At 36.2% G+C, this 21,943-nt stretch overlaps 1 protein-coding gene across 5 annotated transcripts in view; it reads right to left on the bottom strand.

The window, feature by feature from the left end:
- LOC142337749 (uncharacterized) overlaps positions 1-21,943 on the bottom strand; it is a 58,937-nt gene that overhangs the window by 4,960 nt on the left and 32,034 nt on the right. For 2 of the 5 annotated variants that reach the window (XM_075387238.1, XM_075387240.1), the window contains 4 exons: positions 21,097-21,234; positions 20,628-20,844; positions 20,059-20,220; positions 12,508-12,645 (listed from right to left, as the gene is read on the bottom strand). In XM_075387238.1, coding sequence (XP_075243353.1) covers positions 20,136-20,220; positions 20,628-20,844; positions 21,097-21,234 — 440 coding nt within the window. In that variant the 3' untranslated portion in view covers positions 12,508-12,645; positions 20,059-20,135. Of the gene's footprint in view, positions 1-9,052; positions 9,482-11,537; positions 11,788-12,382; positions 12,646-13,136; positions 13,155-20,058; positions 20,221-20,627; positions 20,845-21,096; positions 21,235-21,943 lie in introns of those variants that run through there. The other 3 variants (XM_075387239.1, XM_075387236.1, XM_075387241.1) reach the window with 3 other exon arrangements.

Below are 21,943 nucleotides of genomic sequence, written 5' to 3'. Positions count from 1 at the left end.
AAACTCGAAGCGTCCGAATTTCTCAAACATAGCTGGCAGATTGCCAGAAAATAGCCGCAATAGATTCGTAGACCGGCAGTCTAAAGAAAACAGTAAAAAAGACAGACCGAAAAAATTCGTCTTTTCATTGAAGGCTCGTCTTTTCATTGAAGGCTGATCTGTTATATTTTGATTAAAAATCTGTATAAGTTATTGCTGCCTCTATTAGCTGATCTCAAATAACCTTCATTTAGAGTGACACACACCCATTTGACCTTATCTCTTTGAATTAAAGTAAATAAAAGTCAATTTCAAAGTGAGAAAGTCATTTTTGAGAGTGAGGTAAGTCAAGTGTGACCAAAAATTTAATCACGCGCTTGAACAAAAAGCTCGCTCCACTAAGAGCGAAAAATGACGTCACACATGCAATTCAGTTGAAATTGCATGAACGAATTAACAAAAAGTGGCTGTGACGTCATATGGTCGTAACAAAAATCATGACGACGAAATAAAAAAAAACAAGAGAAGGCCAATAATAGCCCCAGATATCGCTGTGCGGCTATTAAAAAAAACGTAATTACAAAAATATTATAATCTGTCAGGAAACATTTATTCTCTGCCTGGCTAGTGAAATCTAGAAAATTTTTGTTTAAAGATTAAACCCCTGACGTAACGAGAGTCATTTCAGCATTGACATCAGGGAAGCAAGTAAATAAACAATAACTACCACATTAAGAAAGCATTTAAAGAAGCTGCAAAACTAAATCTTATGACAAAATTTTGACAGCAAAACACTGAAATCCTGTAATTGAAGATTTTATTAGAAACAAATCTGGTAATTTAAGATGGACAAATACCGTTAAAATGCAACAACTGGCCGGGATAATAATTGTCACTAAAGAAAAGGTCATACGATTCAGAGCTCTCCGATTAACTCTTAGACTTAAGACATATTGGGAAAGCATAAGGCAGATAAAACTGAAAACGATTAATTTTCGTTCCGCCTCATATTTTCAGATAATTTTGCAAACTTCTCTTTTGGATATAGCATTGTTAAAACGGGATCAAAGAATTGCAAAAATTAAATTTATCAGAAAAAGACTAAAATTCTAAGGCAAAAAATCATTTAAAGCGAAAACACGAATCGCTCTCTTAGACCCGAGAAATTCGTCAAAAAATATCAGCCATTTGAGTAAATTATATCAGTAAAAATAGTATTAAACATTCCATCTAAATCTCAGAGCTGCAACATGTTAAATGGTATCAACTGTTAAAATCTCAATTATAGAAAATTTCATTTATTTTCAGAAATTTAACGCGTAAAAATTAATTATCAATACTACGAAATTAAACCGCTTACGGTTAAAAGAAAATCTTGGTCTAATAAATCGAACCAAAATACAAACGAGAAACTTAGAATAATTGGACAAAAAAGAGCCAAAATCGAAATAAAAAGAGTACAATTTTGTAAAACAAAAACACCGTAAGTCAAACACAGAAGCATTTAAAGTGTGAATTATCAGAAGGACGTCAATATATAAACTGAATACAAAATGTCCGTTTGAGGTTGAAAAAAAAATTAACGAAAAAAGTCAAAAATTAACTAAGAAATTGAGAAAAATGAGGCAATTCTGAAACTACTAGGCATAGACTACTAATCAATTCTGAAACTACTAATCAGAACAAAATTTCAAATACTGGAAATCTAAACAATGGCTTCATGGGTTTATCCTGTTTCTAAAACCCACCCAAGTAGTTTGGATAGCATTGGTGCGGGGCCTTTTTTAAAAGATATTTTCAGTTTTGCCATTTTTTTATGCCAATGAGAAGTCAAGTAGAAGGGTAATTTTAGTCACCTTGGAAAAATAAAGTTAGCAAAAAAAACTTGATTTTTTTCGAAATGCCTTTAAAAAAAGAGAAACAATTTTAACGTGCGGTAAAATTTGACTTCTTTTTTCAGCTGTTTGTCTCTTAAAAATTAACTTGAGAAGTGCAACTAAGAAGTAACACACGTTCTCTAATTTTGCATAATAGCCACTGTGTCACTCGACATGTTCGACGTTGACACTGCTCGAGTTCATAATAAAGAGAATTTGAGTTTTGCCCGTATTTAGTGTTTCTGTTGTCTTACCACTTAATCTCATTAATGAGTTGCTAATGAGTTAAAGTATCTAATGAATGGTTGATTTATCGCCCATGGTTTGTATGAATTCGATTGTTCTAATCTGAAAAAAATTAGCAAAGTTGAATGAGTTTATTAGATTGTTTAAGAGTTGTTTAAAATTGTCATAATTAATATCAGCAGTGAATGTAGATATTGGCTTGAGAATGCGTTAATAGTAGCTTATTATTTGTTTCAAGACTACGTCCACATGTTGTCATGGAACACTGGTTGCATTTAGCCAGTTTTCGTGCTGTTTTTTCTAATCACTTAGTCTCATTAATGACAGTTGTCGTCGGTTGCTAAAAAAGCTGCTGCTTTTGGACAACTTACAAGCTATTTAATTATTTAAAAAGTGAATTTTTGTTGAGTTCGGCCGTCTCTGTTATTTTTGTAATCTTCGCACGCCCTCTCTCACGTGTCTTCTTAGTTATCTTTTAGGGGAAAACAATGGAATTCAAGTGCCGTTTTCAGATGATAGCAATTTGTTTCTATGATTGCCGCTATTTCTTTTCATGAAAACTTAGCGATTTTTTTTATCGTCATTGTTGCCTTAGAGGTTGGTTGTCTTGTAGCTTAGTCTCAATAATAAAGTTCTCATCCGCCTTCTATTGCGGCGCAAATTACCGGATAAACCATATTCAATTTTTTAGCTAATGTTAAATAGATAATGTTATTTAGTCATTACTCTGCACGCGCCATGTATTGTCAGCGCTCAAATATAGTTTTATTTCACGAATAGAGGGAAATTCTGAATGAGCGCAATTCAAAACATAGCCACCTGATTGCCGGAAAATAGCCGCCGTTGACGCGATTGAAGCACATCGGGATTGAAATAGAAAAAAGCAGACACAAATTGGCATCATTTTTTCCTATTTTTTCAGTGTCAAAAAGTGTTCTTATGTTGCGTCCAGTTTCAGTTAGATTCTAAAACTACACTAATCTCAGCCTCTAAACTGAAAGCTAATAAACTTAATACCGATATCAGCTAGCAAACACTCTAATGAACTTTGATAACCTAATTCTCAATGACTTAATGACCGGGCTAAATCGGTTTATCCCGTCTATTTAGATTTTGCTCTTTTGACTTTGACCATATTCACTATATTGCATAATTCAATGCATGATAGAATTTAAAACCCATTCAGTTGAAACAGTGAGTGAAGTAAGTAAGAAGTCAAACGTTAAAATCGTGACTATGTAAAACGAAAAACGTGATCAAAAGGTAAAGCGAAAAACATAGCAGGACAAGTCCTGACGCGCAATTCAAAGAATTTTCAATGAATAATAAAAAACTAGACCTAGAAAAGACTATGAGTGAATTGGAAAAACTATTTCCAAAAAATCAGATAAAAAGAATAAAAAGACAGAAAATCAATGTCAAAATGCCGCATGTGAACAAAAAACCACTAGTCAGAATGTGAAATTTGGTTCAAACAAAAAACTAGACCCAGAACGGACTATGAATGGATTGCAAAAACCATTTAGAAAAAAATCCAATCCAAAAAATAAAAAAAAGTAAAAATCAAAAGCTCCACTTCCTGTTTCGGCGTGACCAAAATCACTACTCCAATTTGACTTCAAAAATCGTGAAAATGTGTGAACAGATCTTAAAAAAAGATAGCGCCCCAATACAATTCAAATTTTTTGAATTGTAACAAACAAAGAGAACCGCAATATAGCTCCGCTGAGCTTACAGCTTCGCAGCTATAAACATAACCGACTAAACGTCTGAAGAATTGCTCTCGAACGACTAGTTGTACCTCCAAAAAATTGTAGCCTGCAAAAAAGACAGAAAATCAATGTCAAAATGCCGCATGTGAACAAAAAACCACTAGTCAGAATGTGAAATTTGGTTCAAACAAAAAACTAGACCCAGAACGGACTATGAATGGATTGGAAAAGCCATTTAGAAAAAAATCCAATCCAAAAAATCGAAAAAGCAGTAAAAATCAAAGTGAAATTGCCGCATGTGAACAAAAAACCACTAGCGAGAAAGCGAATTTTTGTTCAAACACGGTTTTCTCACTCTACTTAAAAATTAGAGCAAAAAAATTCCACACCGCAAAAACAATCGCTTTTTTGCTCCACTTACTGTTTTGGCGTGACCAAAATCACTACTTGACCGCAAAGATCATGAAAATGTGTGAACAGATCTTAAGAAAAGACAACGCCCCAATACAATTCAAATTCTTTGAACAGTAAAATAAAGAGAGCGCCTAAATAATAGCAGTTTGAGAGGCGGACGGCGGCTAAAAATCAAGCGTAAAGAAGTCACTCGGGAAAAGAAATTGAAAGAATGTTTTAGAAAATTTCAAGCGAAAATTTTGCATACAAAAGACACACACGTTTACAATAGTTGCTTCAAACATCGTTCAAGAGCAATTAAAAAATCTTCATTAACTTGCGTTAAGTACCCAGCAGATTGCCAGAAAACATCCGCCATTGATTCCTTCCCATAACTCAGATTAGGATTGACAGAAAATAGAAAAAAATTTTAAGTGCAAACCATTTTGATTTCCAATGTAGCACCTACTCCAGCCTCTTGTTGAGAGGATATGACTGCTAGTATCAAAACCAATAAGCATTAGAGATGATAATTAAGCCTTATTAGAACAAAAAACAAGCCGCGGGCATCTGTAAAATGCGACTTTACCCCGATTTTAATTTTCATTTTGTTTTTTTTGCTATTGATTCAGATTGCTTTTAGGGAACAATTTCGAAGAGCAGCAGTTTTTCTGAGCGCAGAATGAAACCAGCCTAAAGATTTCCTGCAAAATGTCGGCAAAATGACGTAAAGCGAAACAAATTTTTGTTCAAAGAAGTAAAAAAAACATAGCCGGAAGACTCCGGAACCGACTCGAACTACACATTCCTTTAGGTCCCAACCAACCACTCAAAAAAATGCGTCTAAAAATTAAATACTAGATAAATTGAATCAATGACAGGGGAAAGATAACATGAAGGCCAAAACTGTTATCTAAAAAATATCTGATAAAATTTTATCCCAAGCTTTGCCAGCGAAAACTCATCTGCCAAAAAAACTGCCTTCAAAAACTGAAAATCAATATAAAAAACGAGCGACACGCTACAAAATGAAAAAAGAGGAAAAACAAGAGAAATTTTAAAAAATTGGTAAAATACTCCAAAATTGAAGTGTCACCTCTATTTTGATATTTTGCGCACCCTTTAAGAAATTCTTCAGTTCGATCAGTGCACTACGCAACTCCAGTCAAGGAATGTTAAACAACAATAAAAAACAACGAAAAATCGGAAATAATTTACTAATTTATATAATGTTTTCAAACAGTTAAAAAGTTAAATATAAAAGCTAATGCGCCAATACTTAATTCAGAAGAAAGACAGAAAAACTTGCCTGAACAAATTGCCGGAAAATAGCAGCCTTTGACGCCCTTGATGCACATTAGGATTGAAACAGATAACATAACTTAGTAACATCGGGCGAATTGCTCTCAGACGACGGGCGAGCGGTTGCCTTCGTCAGTAGCTAGCCACGGTTTAGTGATGCTAGCTTTAGCTTGATTCGACTCTGCAACTTTTAGTTTTCCATAAACATGGAACATAAAAAATTTACAAAAATTTGAAAAAAAATTATCAAAAATTGCTAAAACTGGAGTATTAAAATATTGATAACCATTCCATTAACTCTAGAAACTATACAACAACTTGTCATCAAACCTTGGAGGAGGTCCCTAGAACCCTGGTGCCGGAAAACAGAAAAAATTCAAAGATTCAAAAACCTTGAAAAAACAGCAGATGTTTTGTTAAATGATATTTAAATCTTGAAAAAAACCACATTACATCTAGAAGCTATTTAGTAACCTATAATCAAACCCTAGATGAGGCTATGTGCCTCTTGAGGCTGGAAAACGTACAAAACGACAAAAAAAAATGCAAAAAACTTGAAAAAATGCAAGTTGCAAAAAAACTGCTAAAATTTTTGATAATTAAAGTTGAAAACTAATCCATGGTCACAAAACATTTTCCAGTAAATTATTATTAAACCCTGCAAGGCTGAAAAGCCTGAAATGTCAAATGTCAAAGAAATTGAAAATCGCAAAGTTTTTTTTAAAAATGCTGAAATTCGTGGTGTTGAAATCTTGAAAACTATTCCATTACATTTAGAAACTGTACAGGAGCCTATTGTCAAATCTCTTGAGGCTAGAAAAACCTAAAAACCGATTGAAATTTTGAAAAAATGCAAGTTCCATCGAAAAAATTGCTAAAGTTTGTCATATTAAAAAATTGAAAGCTATTCCATGGCAAATAAAAATTTTCCAGTAACTTATTATCACACTCTTAAGTAGGTTTTCTGGCCCCTGCGTTTTACACGTTTTGTCGAAAAAAATTTGCACGCTTTGTCGAAAAAAAGCTAAAATTCGTGATGTTTAAATTTTGAAACCAATCCCTTACCTTTAAATACTAGGCAGTAACATATTATAAAACCCAGGAGGAGAGGGGTGCACCGGGAGCTGATGGGGAGAGAGGAGGGTGTTGGCAGCAGTCGGGTGGGTGGGCAACAGCGCGGTGGGGGCTGGGGGCAATAGTGGGGGGGGGTCAAAAGTGTGGGTGTTTTCAACCTCTAAGAACCACCCTTCACACCATAAGTATAAGTCTACAAAAGTTTGAGCTGAAACAGAACTGAAAGGCTCTAAGAGCACTTAATGCCAGCTATATCCGCTACACCAAATTTGCTTCTATTTTTTATTCAGTGTCAAAAATTGCTCTAATTTGGTGTGCAGTGTCAGCTAGATTCTAAAACTATACTTAATTCAGTTTCTTAACTAATAGGCTCTAAGACTTAAGGACCCGGCATTATCACTTTATCCCGCTGCTTTCAAACTTGCTCTTTTGATTTTGACTGCAATCACTACAATGCGTAATTCAATGCGTGAGAGAATTTGAAATGCATTCAGTTGAAACAGCGAGTGAGCAAGAATTAAAGCGTAAAAATTGTGACGTAAGACGAAAAACGTGATCAAAAAGTAAAGCGAATTAAAAAAGGGAGCGCCTAAATAATAGCCGTTGATAGGCTTACGGAAGGAAAATGGCAAAAATTGGATAAAAATTACAAATCAAAATAAAAAACTATTACATCAAAAAGCCAACTAAACCATTATAATCACTAAGTTGAAACAAAAAAACTTCCCCGTTTCAATAAAAATAATGCAGAAAAATTACATAAACTATTTAAAAAGCATCCAGCATGGCAAAAAGTCAAAACACTCAAAGTTACCCATTGAAGACAAGTATTTTTTATCAGATGATCAAAAAGGCCTCAAAGCGCACTGGTACTAGTTTAGTTACTTCAGGCAAGCACCGTTATCCGATAAAGTTAAGCTGAAACCAAAAACAAGCCGCACGTGATCAATCAAAATTGATCGCTTAGCGCAAATTCTTCCACACCTACTTTTATCGCTCGCTCTCTCTCTCTCTCTCTCAGAAAAATCCATGAGCGAAAACCACTCTCCGCTCAAAATTCTCTCTGCTTTTGACTTTTGTTCATCAAATTGCCCTAAATACTTGACGCGTGCGCCAATGACTTCCTCTAAGACACATCCTCTAATATAGAAATAATCAATCAAGACATAGCCTGTTATGGAAACATAGCCAGCAGACTGCCGGAACAGCTGTGACAGACTTGCGTGTCGTATAATACAGATAGAAAAAGATAGATATAAGTTGAAAAAGCTATCGACGCCATTAAAAAACGTTAAGAGCGATAAATAAATCAGGCTTTTTTAAAATCACTCCGCAGAAGCGTTTTCATTAGGGACCTGTATTACATATGAGTTCCTTTGACCTAACACTAATTCAAATTAAACTTACGTTTTAAAGTAAATGTCAGTTTATTGAGTGAGGTAAGTCACGTATGATCAAAATCTACTCAAGCAAAACATAACCGACTAAACGTCGGAAGAATTGCTCTCGAACGACTAGTGGGAGCTCTAATGAATTGCAGCCTGCTTCAGTCGGGGGGAGAGAGCCTAAATTGGACTAAGAAGTTCAATAGTGGGCTCCAAATAACCACATTAGAGGTTAACATATACCATTATTAAGATTTAAAGTAAAAAAGGGCACCAGTTTCGGCGCACTTTTCATTTGACTTTTAGTATTAAATTGCCGCCAATTAAGTTCAGCTGCCTGAAATTGTGATTGAGAGAGAATTTTAGATCACGCAAAACGCAAAAAGTCAAGGGCGTAAAAGTCACTCGAAAAGTCAAAATTGTCAAGCAAAAATTTTGCATAAAAAAGACACACACGTTTACAATAATTGCTATGAACTTCGTTCAAGAGCAATTAATAAGCTTTAAGCTTTTGTGTGACGCGCGCAAACACGTTAGTGAGAGGAAGAAGTCATTTAGAAAATTTGACTTTCAGCTTTGCGGTGTGAACAAATGGAAAAACAAAAAAAGAGCAGACGACGCAAACAAAAAACCCAAGATCACCGTAATATATCTCCGCTCAGCTTAAGCTTCGCAGCTATCAAAAAATTAGATAACCAATACTCCTCTTTCAGATGTTAAAATAGGAGCGCAATAATAGCCTGCTGAGAAGATGAGGGCAGCTATTAATCAACTCTCATTTTGGGCAAAAACATGGGTGAAGTTAGTGGACATTCTACAAACGTTCCTTAACACCATTAGTTTCTATCTCCTTTCAACAGCTTCGCTGACCGTACGCCGATAGCCTGCAAAGCTGTGGTAGACTTAATTCTCTCGAAATTTATCTGTTTCTCCCGTTTTCGAGGACGAAAAGTCAAATGGTCAGACGAAAAATCGATCACCAAAAAAATCGCATAATAAGACAAGATTGAAATAGTTGCTAAAAAGTTCATTTGAGCGCAACTAATAATGCCATGCATGAGTATTATTGAAACCTGCCACTCACTCTGGATATCGGCTGCCAGTCCACCAGCAGAGTACCCAGCTTGGTTCCTGTTAAGAGATCCGTTAGACGAACCAGTAGATGCTGAAGCAGATCCGTGCATAAGAGGGGAGTTCGAAAACTGAAAAGCTCCTCCCGTAATTCCAGTTTCCGTTATGTTTGGGGTTGAGGCACTTTGAAGTGTTTTTGTGGTCTGGTTTTGAGACGATATAACTTGCGGGGATTCCGTGTCAACATCCGAGACGAACGCACAGTCGGACACGCGTGACGAGTTGTGTTGATTACTGGACGACTCTGATTGGTCACCAGCTGGTGCCGATCTTGCTGACCAATTTGACGTGAGAGAAGTGTTTGAAGCGTATATCGACTGGGAACCAGTAATCTGCTTGTTTTTAGCCTTTAATGCTGCGCTTTCGACCCCTCCCGGTGACCCTAATAATGAAAATACTACAGTTGGATCAATTCTACCTCCCCTGTTTGGTTTATGGCCCCGATGTAAGTTACGTGTTATTATATAGCAAGTAACTTAAAACTGAGATCTCTCAAACTTTTCATGCCTATGGCCCTGGGGGCCAAAAAGGCTAGATCCAAAATCTAATTAATAACAGGCACTCAAAACTAAGTGCAATTAGATACTTTCCGGCTATGGAAACATACCCGGCAGATTGCCGGAAAATAGCCGCCGTTGATTCCAATAAGCATGATTGGGATTGAAAGAATACAAGATATTGACAAGACAAAAATTTTTGTACAAAAACATTTTTTAAGTCCGATTTACTTTGATGGCATTTCGTAGTTGAACATAGTTCTGTTTCTTAGAGAGAGAGAGAGGCTACAGGGGCTAGCATCAATACCAATAAGCATTAGAGAAGGTAACTAAGACTTATAGGACCCAAGTTCGAGAAACGGGCAAATAAAACAAGGCTCTATGGGTTTACACAGTTTCTATTTCGCTTTTTTGATACTGAATCTGTTCAATTTGAAATGCTTTGGTGAGCAACTGCTGTCTAAATACACTTTTAGCAGAATGAGATGAGAGACGAGTTAAACTAGCCTAGAGAAGTAAAAACGAATTCACGCAAAATGTCGAACAACCTGTGAACAAAGGTAAAGCAAAAAATTTCATTCGACGAAGTAAAAAAAATAGCAGGACAAGTCCTGAAAAACAATTCAAAGAATTGTATTAATTTATGACCTGACAATCAATACTCCGCTTTAAAAGGCAAATGAGAGCTGTTAGTAATGAGACTAAGCAATAAAACATCACCAGAACAACAGAAACAAGCAAGACTAAATATTTCTCTTTATTGGCGACCTGTCATTAGATGTCGATGAATCCTCTCAGTTATGAAATTAAATAATAAGATGAAAATAACCAAAAATCGCATTAATAGTCGCTGAAACTTTGAAAACACTTAGTATAAAAGTCGCAGAACGCAACATCTACTAAGTATACAATAACATCCATTTTTTGAGTCCCTAATGACCACCATTGAGAAGTGTCATCAATGAGATTAAGTATGATTAGAGATGGTAACTAAGACTTATAGGAACGACGTTCAAATTGCGGGCATCAAAAATTGGGCTTTATGGGTTTATCCCGTTTCTAATTCTGACTTCAATTTTCTATACTGACTCTGTTCATTTTGAATTGCTTTTCTGAGCAACTGATGTTCAAAATCACTTTTAGCAGAATGAGAAAAGAGAGAAACTAGCCTAGAGAAGTCAAAAAGATTTCACGCAAAATTTTGAAAAAGCGGCAAAATGAGGTAAAGCTTTGTTCGACGAAGTAAAAAAACATAGCAGTCCTGACGTACAACTCAAACTATTTTCACTGACTAAACAGAAAACTAGAGCTAGAACAGAATATGAATGGATAGGAAACTATTTTAAAAAAATCCAATCCAAAAAAATCGAAAAAACAGTAAACATCAAAGTGAAATTGCCGCATGTGAACAAAAAACCAGTAGCGAGAAACACCGTTCAAACACCGTTTTCTCACTCTACTTTGAGCGAAAAAATTTCACGCCGCAAAACCACTCGTTTTTTCGCTCCTCTTCCTGTTTTGGCATGACCAAAATCACTACTCCAATTTGACTTCAAAAATCATGAAAATGTGTGAACAGATCATAAAAAAGAATGCGCCCCAATACAATTGAAATGTAAAAAAAATTAGGAGCGCTATTATAGCCGGCTGAGAAGATGAGGGCGGCTATTAACAAGCAAATACTTTATGATATGACACCAGGTAATTGGTTGTAAAAAATAATTTTGTAAATAACAGTAGTCATTTTAAGCTGCTTTCATTTTACATCATAAATTCTTTATTTCATTTTACTGCTATAAGATATACTTTCAAATGTGCACCAGATTTCGGAGTTCATTCTCCGAAAAATCAATCTTACCACCACGTGATGACACTTTTGATAACATCTTTTTAGTCGACGAGACTATTTGAATTTGTGCTGTCCTCCTTTTTATCCCTTACCTCTCGACGCAAATTGATGGCGCATTGATGGTGTGGTGCTGATATTTGGTGACGGTGTTAATCCATTGTTACCATTGTTGTTAAACCTCAGAGGAGTCGATGAGGACATGGAGGGCACAGAATCTAGGTTGCCACCACCTCTGGTTGTGATATCTGGACTACACTTGACAGGAGATGCAAAATGGTGAGATTGGGATGGCAGGCTCTTGTTTGGTTTGAATGCATTGTTACCAAGAGCGGAACGACCACCCTGCATGTTAACACATGTTATACTCCAATGCTCCACGAGTCACAACAAAAACCTTTGAGTACTTTAATGACCAGCGCAAGCGACGGACGGAAAATTCTTTAGTTACGTCAAATGATAACATTCATGATAATTAGAGTAAAATTCTTTTCCGGTAAATAATTTCTGGTAAAGAATGCATTAATTTCTTGCCACAGATATTCATTTAACAAGCTGTTGGGGAGTAGGGCAATTTACATTGAGCAAAAATCAAGAATTGATGAATTTGAAAAACTGAAATTTGACATAAAAAGGTATACTAGAAAGGAAGCATTCAACCTCAAATTTGCTCATACAGGAGGTTAATAATTCATGTAACAAAATTTTTACCTGGTTAAAAAGGGCGAGCACAGGAACTGTTCAATCAAATACTCGCAACAGCAGCTTTCTCATCCGATAAGCGGGGAGATGCTTATCCGATGCAGGCAGGTTAGGAACATTTGAATTTCTAACTGTCATCTTTAAATGTTTTGACTGATTACTCACCTTGTCACAAGTAACTAAGTTATTTAATTTAACGCCGCGGTTATTTATACGCAAAAAATCACATTTGACTAGCCTTTCTCGGTAAAGTGCAGTCACCAGGCAACTCTTGCAGGTATTTCGTATTGAACATTAAATCGCCTCTGCCCATTCCGCGTGAAAATGAAATGGAGTGAAATATGGGAGACTTGGGAACTGTAACGTTGTTATACCCAGTCACAGCAGCTGCAGCCGAGTGAGTTGAATGAATAGAGCTACAAATTGACATTGTGTCATCATCAAAGTTACTGTTCTGGTTCGAATATTGACGTCTCATTTCCGGGGTTTCTAATTGTCTTCCTGAACATACACAAGGATAATAAGACCAGTTCAATTTTGACTAAGACACAAAAAAAATCATTTAGCAGAGAGAATTCAAACGCCGAGTTCCATAATTTGTCGACATTTTCCGGGGCGCCCATTTATTTCTGCTCAAACGTTTGTTGTTTTCACTTAAACTCATGGAACAAATCGGCCCCCAGAAAAAAAAATACGATTGTCCATGAAGCATGCGAACGATCGATTCCACAGTTCATTCAAATTTAGCAAACATCTGATAAAGATCACCTCTTTTCAAATGTTATCGTTAAACTTCACTTTCGTATGAAATACCTTGGGTAATTTCGCATGTATAAGAGCAGCTCCACCATTTAGACTACAATCCAAATTTTTTAGGAAAAGATGCACACGGTATAACAGAAGCATTGATATCATTCATCATAAAGTAGTGCTCCAGTTAGGGCTACAGAAACAGTTAACGAAGTGGAAAAGGTAAGTGAAACATACTGAACCTGTATGCGAGAGGAGATCTTAAAAAAGCACTCCGATTTATAAAAACAGATTTTTAATTCTTAATGTCATTCAAATACTCAACTCTCCGCAATGAACTCAACGCTCCGACAGTTTGATGCAGGCAATTTGTGATTGATTTTTTTTAGTTGAATAAGGTTTCTCATTAGGATATATGCAAATAAGTCGAACGCATGTGTCTACAATCGTTTGCCAAAAGCACATTCTGACGAACAACAGGGACTCCACAAAAATCCATATTTCGTTACACTTTCAAACCCTTGGTTCCAACAAACATCCTCAATAGTAGCCGGTGTTAAAACTGAAAGTGAGAAGAATGGTAGTAAATATATAAATCAAATGCAGGAACATTAAAAATAGTATCAAATTTAGGTCCCAAGAAAGCTATACGGGACCATTATTAGCACAATTCTCTGCTGGTGGAACCAAAAACGGGCAAAAACATTGATTGGATTCTCCGACATCAGAATTCGTGTTCCTAAATTCAAATAAAAATGGATTTCTTGACAGAACCTAAATTTTAATTTAAAACTGCTGTTTTTACTACTTAACGTGACATGGCTCACTAAGTAGAAGATTTATTGCGCAAAACCTGTTTTTAGTTGCAACTGCTTTATTTTGCAGTTGCAACTAAAACAGGAAAACGAAAAAACAACATTTCGTAAACACTATTTATTAGTTAAATTCTCTTTACATAAAAATATATCGCGTATTTCTCTAAATGGGCTAGAAAAGTGACCTCTTGTTTGACAATTGTGGGGCTGAACGGATTAGAGAAAAATAGAAAAAACTTTTAACTGTTAAAATTTAAATTTTGATATTTTGCATATATTTATTACAGAACATCTAATATTAGGTAGAAAATTGAGAAGTTGATTCAATACATCCGTTTGTTCATCGACTGCAATTTGAAGACCATAGCTGGCAGATTGCCAGAAAATAGCCGCAATAGCTTCGTAGATCTGCAGTCTCAAAAAAGTAAAAAAGACGAATAAAAAATTTATTCTTTTCATTCAGGGCTGAGATGTTATATTTTGATTACGATTCTGTATAAGTTATTGCTGCCTCTATTAGCTCCTCTCAAACAACCTTCATTTAGAGTGACACACATTCAGGGAACTCTGAGTTAAAGTGAACAAAAGTCAATTTCAAAGTGAGGATGTCATTTTTGAGAGTTAGGTAAATTAATCACGCGAATGGACAAAAACCTCGCTCCACTGAGATAGAAAAATGACCTCACGCACGCAATTCAGTTTAATTTGCATGAACGAATAAAAAGCAGATTTTAAGTGATTGTAACGTCATATGGTCGCAACAAAAATCTTGGCGAGGCAATAAAAAAACATAGCAGGAGAAGTCCTGAGTTACAATTCAAATTTTTTTCATTGACTAAACAAAAACTAGATCTAAAACGGACTATGAGTGAATTGGGAGAACCATTTCCAAAGAAATAAGATAAAAAAAATTAAAAACAAACTGAAAATCAAAGTCAAAATGCCGCATGTGAACAAAAAACCACTAGCGAGAAACCGAATTTTTGTTCAAACACCGTTTTCTCACTCTACTTTAAAATTAGAGTCAAAAAATTTCACACCGCAAAACTACTCGCTTTTTTGCTCCACTTCCTGTTTCGACATGGTCAAAATTACTACTCCAGTTTGACTTCAGAAATCATGAAAATTTGTGAACAGGTCTTAAAAAAGACAGCGCCCTAAAACAATTCAAATTCTTTGAATTGTAAAAAAACCAATAGAGGACCGATAATAGCCTCAGCTATCGCTTAGCAGCTATTAAAAAATTTTAAAGTGCATTTTAAAGCATTTGGTGATATTTTGAAGACGGTTTTTTCTGATTATTGGCATTAGATGTCTAATCTGTCCCTTGCTGGTTTCAAACTGTTTTCTCACTGATTATTGAAATTAGATGCCTAATCTATCTCTCGTTGGTTTTACACATGTAAACAAAGATTGATTTGTTGATGTGGGATTGTGTTCAGCATTTCAGGAAGTAGACAGATAAAAGCAGTAGCATGTTTTCAGTTCATTTCTTCAAAAACGTTGAAGCAATTTGTTAAAACAGGTTAACAAATTTGTTCTTCAAAAACGTTGAAGCAACGTCAAAACATGTTAATCAAGAAACCGGCATTAAAATGGAGAGCCCTTTTAAATTGAACAACTGAAACATCAGCAACAGAAAGCATGGAAGGAGCAAAATCGGCTGATAATCTCTGCAACATTGCCGAAAAAAACTATTCAAATACCGGCATATCTTTCATTCGCATTCATACTGATAGGGGAAAAAATTTGTATGGCAAAAAAACCAAGAAAGAGCAGAATTGGAACTATAAAAAATGAAAAGGCGAAAAAAATCCAAATCTGTCAAAATTTTGTCAAAAAACTGTCGTGCCAAAACACTTTAGCACAACCGATCTCATTATTAAGGACACTATAAATATGAAATTACCTTAAAGGCAACTTAAGTAAGCTTAACCACCTAAAGTCGGGACAATTGCTCTTAAATGACCGCGGCGCGGTTGACTTCGGGGAGGGACTGGGAATGTAAGGAGGGGCGGGGTGATATAGTGGGGGGGGGGGGGGGGGGGGGGGAGGGGAGCAAAAGTCTAAGATTAAGAACCACTCTTCATACCGTGAAGTTATCTCCTCAAAACAGTTTCGGTGAAGTGCATACTTAGAGATAATTAAAGCGTAAGGCTATAAGAGCTGTTCAGACACTTATTGCCTCCATCTGTTTATCCCTTTTTGAGGTCGAAAAATTACACAGCTCAGACAAAAAAAAACGGTAAAGCCAAAAATCGCAAAGCAAAATTAGGTGCACCATAGCCGAGAAAGCAAAAAACATGAAACCTATTAAAATTGATAACTCCTCGAAAAAGACAAAATTCAAAATTACTTCCACAAAAAATTCCAGGCTTAAAAGAACCTCTAATGATATGACTCATATCCTTTCCTGTCAAATATATGTTTCCACCACATCGTTGGTCCCCAATAAAAAGTAAAACGGCTAAAAACGCTTGATAAACAAAAGCTCTTGAACTTATAATCACCAAACGATGAACTGAAAATTATTCGCGACTAAAAATTGACTTTTCAATTTCACACGCGTGCAAGATTTTTTTCTCCACGAGCAAAAGAAAACATAAAACTACTCGTACTTCGATTTGCTCCTCAATTCGATTCGTGAAAAAAAATATTTCGCACTTATTTCACCCACTTCAATTTCTGTCTCATAAACCGGCCCAGAGATTAAATAATCAGTCACGCTAAATCTCCTTTTATCTTGAAAAATTATGCTCAACGCATAATAGCCGCTTCACTTGCTGATGCGGCACAAAAACTATAGCCACGAAATCATCCTTTCTATCATAAAACAAACCGACTAACGTCGGAAAAATTGCTCTCGAACGACAGGCGGGGAATTTAATTCAGGGACTGTAGCCTAGATTTCTTTATTTTTCTTTATGGGTGCGAAAACATCAGCCGAAGGTAGATTCGAACCCCGACCTCCTGAGTCAGTTTCCGTCACCTCCATTAACCCCATCTAAAGTATTAAGGGATTAAACAAACTGAATAAAAACGAAAAACTGCAGTGTCAACATTAAGAATTGAAAAAAAATGAATACGGCTGGCGCATACCGAGACGATCAGGACACTGTCATTGACCAGAAATAAGAATGCGCACAAGCGAGCAAAAAACATATAATCGGAATTTTCAAGCACTTCCAATTTCATTAAAAAGTCTTCTAGCGGCCTCTGTGGCTGCCGACAGCATCATACATCCAGTAAGCTCAACGAGCAAGGCAAGCAACTGCTCGAGGCTAAAGGACATATATCCTTCCAGAAGATCTTCAAGTTGAACAGAGGTAAACAGAAAAATTGCAGAATATAAGTGATTACCTAAGTCTCTAAAATGACGCCAAATTGCAAAAGTCTTTAAACTTATCACTTAACTTTATACCTGCTCCAGGCTACTACGAAATATCACGCATAAAAACGGCAACGCTAGCAATGAAAGAATAGCCGGCAGATTGCCGGAAAAAATCCGCGATAGACGCTTGGGGTCTTCCATGAATTGAAACAACTAAAGAGATTTTATAGACAGATCGACCACCAGTCCTTTTAAAAGACGACTAGACTTTTTGGGTTAGCTTTGGACTGTCTTTTTTATGAGACACATAAGCTCTATAAGGAGAAAGCCCTAATAGGGCTTTTCAAAATTAGGATCTTCTCCATTTGTGCCCCCAGTAAGTTATGCGCCCCCAGATACAGTGCACGTGCCATTACATATTAAGTCCTTATGTAAAAAAATATTGCTCGAGCATCTGTGGGGTGCAAATAATATGCGCTCACTAAGCTGAGGGGGCACAAACGGAAAAGATCCTAAATTTGAAAAGCCCTATTAGGGCTTTCTTCTTATAGAGCTTATGTGTCTCATAAAAAAGACAGTCCAAAGCTAACCCAAAAAGTTTAGTCGTCTTTCAAAAGGGCTGGTTATCTAATCTCTTTAGTTGTTTCAATTCATGGAAGACCCCAAGCGTCTATCGCGGATTTTTTCCGACAATCTGCCGGCTATTCTTTCATTGCTAGCTTTGCCGTTTTTATGCGTGATATTTCGTATAGTAGCCTGGAGCAGGTATAAAGTTTAGTGATAAGTTTAAAGACTTTTGCAATTTGGCGTCATTTTAGAGACTTAGGTAATCACTTATATTCTGCAATTTTTCTGTTTACCTCTGTTCAACTTGAAGCTCTTCTGGAAGGATATATGTCCTTTAGCCTCGAGCAGTTGCTTGCCTTGCTCGTTGAGCTTACTGGATGTATGATGCTGTCGGCAGCCACAGAGCCCGCTAGAAGACTTTTTAATAAAATTGGAAGTGCTTGAAAATTCCGATTATATGTTTTTTGCTCGCTTGTGTGCATTCTTATTTCTGGTCAATGACAGTGTCCTGATCGTCTCAGTATGCGCCAACCGTATTCATTTTTTTTCAATTCTTAATGTTGACAATGCAGTTTTTCGTTTTTAATCAGTTTGTTTAATACCTTAATACTTTAGATGGGGTTAATGGAGGTGACGGAAACTGACTCAGGAGGAAATTATTAATCGAAATCAAAAACTCAAGACTCTAATAATCAAGAATTAGGGCATATATGTTTGGCACTAATTAAATGCACACTATTGACCTTTAACAAGTAAATGTTCAAAAAACTTAAAGTTCCATAGTGAGTTCCATAAGTCATTTTTTGAGTGAGGTAAGTCATTGAAAAAGTCAATTCGAAGAAGTCAGGGTAAGACGAAACAAAAATCTGTTAGACGAAGTAAAAAAAACATAGCAGGACAAGTCCTGACGTACAATTCAAAGATTTTTCATTGACTAAACAAAAAACTAGACCCAGAACGGACTATGAATGGATTGGAAAAACCATTTAAAAAAAATCCAATCCAAAAAATCGAAAAAGCAGTAAAAATCAGAGTGAAATTGCCGCATGTGAACAAAAAACATAACAACTTAAAGATTTCAATGTTTTCAAGTATATCACTAAATTTGCTCAATATATCATTAAGTCAAGCTGCACGATAATTAATTGAATTACGTTCTATTTTGCGACTGCCAACTGGTCCAAAATTAAACTTTGTTTTCTGGAAACCGGCTTCTATCGTGATATTTAAAAAATCTGATTTAGATAATCGTGTTTTTCAGCACCTATAAAAATTCTTTGGACCAAATTTAAGCAATTTGTAAATGTGTAACTCAAACACAAATAAAATTTGATTGAACTTGAATATGTTCCAAAGGGTATACGACCTATTATAAATTTGAGAACTTTCTGGAAAATGTTAACAGCTTCTAGAGAGGTAAAACAACTACAACCGTGCACAAGTCTTCCGTAATGAAAAATTCGACTATCGTTGGGCTAATTGCTCTCGAACGGTTGGTTTCAACAGTAGATAGCTACGGTTTAGGGAGTCTAGCTTCAGCTTAATTGAGTTGGAGAAGGGAGCGCGCTGGGTTCTGTTGAAATCTGGGTGGTGTGGATTGGAGGTGAACAGTTTCGGTGAATTGCATACTTAGAGTGTAGTTGCCGAAATACTCTAAGAGCCCTTAATACCCTCCAGGAGCTGTTTATCCCGTTTATGGGGATAAAAATCAAAAGTGTCAGGTGAAATTCGGTTAAGTCAAAAATCGCATAAAGACCACCGGAATAAAAAAAATTGCTCCAAACTTTGTTTGAGAGCAATTAATAAAGCTGAATAGTGTTACTGAAATAGTCAAGTTGGCTTCTTGGTGGGACAAAGTGTCGTAGTTTTTATATTACACCGCACAGCTTTCCGATTCTCTGTTTAAAAGATAGTAATATACTTGCAAACCGGTTTAATTTGAATATCGCTATCATTTAACTTGGAAGCTACAATTGGAAGCACGTTTTCCTATTATCATAATCCTAGTTGTTTTCTTCTTATTATGAACAAGTTTCTTGGCAGAAAGCCAAATAATGATAGCTACCAGATCGTAAATTAATAACGTGTCATTTTCATCAGCAGAAAGGAAAAGCCTGCATTAGCATGCATCAGCATTTGTGTATACTAGAAATAGCCAAGGACCAGGTATGTTTCCAGTTAGAGGACCAACCAGTTGATTCAAGACGATATTGAGAAGTTCCTCTTTATCTGCAGTTTCTGTCACCAGGAGATTAGTAAATCTATTACAGAACTGCATAGCAATTAAAAGCCCTCAGCCTTAAGTTGTTAATTACGAAACGTCATATCAGCGACCACTGAAATATTTTGCTTCAATAATTCTGATTGCTTTAAACCGCAGTTTGCATCTTAAGCAAATGCAGCAACTGTGTGCAATGCTGTTGGAAAATTCAGAGGATTAAAGACTCGCACCTGTTCTGGGGAGAGATCCTACTCCACTGTCAGATATTGAGGAGTTATCGTGAGCGTGTTGTGAGGAAGTCCTTGCATCAGCTGCAGCTGTGAGTAGTCTGTTCAAGTTTTTTGTCTGTTGATCGACTCAGCGCCCCGCTCAACCCACCGAGGCTTGGCCTTCTAAACAGAAACACTTGTTCAGTATTAAATCAATAAATCTGTCGTGACAAATCTTTATAATAGGAACTGCCTTTTTGTGACTTGATCAGCCACTTGCCAATTTTGAGTATTTGACAATAAACCATAAAAAGAAAACATTTATCGATCAGATATTTATGTTCGTTAACCTAGCGCAACATTTAACCGTTACAGCAAATGCTTGCTCAATTGGTTTATATCTTTATTAATTAGAACGGGGTCAAAAAATTTTGCGTCAATTATTTTCTGTATATCAGCATTGTCTCAATTTTCAACAGCATAGGACGGAAAAGTGTCCGGTAACATCAATAGACTCTATGAATATTCATTAATTTTGTACTTGTAGGAGTCCAAATTTTCACTGCAATATTCCCAGCTATTTCACTTACTTGTTGGATCTGGTTGACTTGACAGACGCAGAACCACCATCTGAGCCTCCCGGTGAATCCTTTTTACCAAACAGTTTGGCAATTGACAGCTTTGAGGTGTGACTTGATGAAGCACTGACTATAGACCCACTCTCGTCAGCATCCACTAAGTTCGGTTGGGATCGGGTCATAGCAGTATTTTTAGCGAAGCCCTCCTGTGAGCTCCGACGACCTTTCCCTGAAAAACAAACTCGTTTGTGCCAGGAGCAACACTATCGAAACAAACATTCCTACATTCCTGATATTCTCTTGATTTTCCTGACTTCATAATAAAAATTTTATTACTCTAAATAACCCTAGACTTGCAGGCAAGCGTTTCGATTTGAAGCAGAAAATTTTTTCCAATTAGATGATAAAAACAGAACAGTAATGTTGACAGGCTAAAATGGAGAGTTTCTAATGATGAAATCATGTATGTTAAGGAACGCACTCCATTTAGAAAAGGTGGAGACATTGTTTGTGTTTGACTCTGACTTCAGTTGGGGTCGATGTTGGAATGGATGCCCACTTATGCTACCAGCCGAGATGTTATTGTGACTACCAGCAAAGCCATACCGAAAACCACTGCCTGAAATATGAACATGATGCTTGATATCAGTATGATTTTTATCAGTTTCAGACCACCTCCCGTCCTGCTGTCCATTATTTTCAAGTGCACACAATAGAGAGCCAATTTTCGGCGAGCCATTACAGGTATTTTGATTAGTAAAAATTATCTAGCAATTTTGTAGCCTCTTGTGGTATATACATCTTTAGTAGGCACTAGTGGTTACAATTGATAGACTTCATTACAAGTTCCGATAAATTTCAAATAATATCATTTGAATTTTACTCATTTGCAAGCACAACTGTGAGAAGCCGTCAGCAAATCAGCTCCAGATCATTCCCGGTGAAGTTACACAACTCGCGATTACCATGTGCAACAAGCTTCATGCAAGTCAAGGCACTGAGTGCATTACGACTAGCAATATAGAAGAGAAAATGATAGAAGAGTGGCAGAATAGTGGCTGAAATTGTAGCAGAATTTGAAGAAACGCAAAATGTTTTGGAAAAGACGAATGAATGAGTCTAAAAAGGCATATTGGCAGAAAACAGCTGCGATACCTTTATGGACCTGTAGTCTCGAAACAATGAGCAGAAAAGACATAAAAACAACGAAAAAAAAGGTTTTTCTACTAACAGTTGTAGTATCTGTAATTTGCATAGGTATCGTAAGTGGAAAAACATTGATTTTAAAGAGATCCCACAGCAACAACTTCAAAGACATCAATTCCAAC

Source organism: Convolutriloba macropyga, chromosome 4 (genome assembly GCF_964194025.1).
Source record: "Convolutriloba macropyga chromosome 4, txConMacr16.3, whole genome shotgun sequence".
NCBI classification, from domain to species: Eukaryota; Metazoa; Xenacoelomorpha; order Acoela; family Convolutidae; genus Convolutriloba; species Convolutriloba macropyga.
The sequence above is the reverse complement of the archived record's forward strand: the minus strand, read 5'-3'. Positions and strand labels throughout refer to the sequence as shown.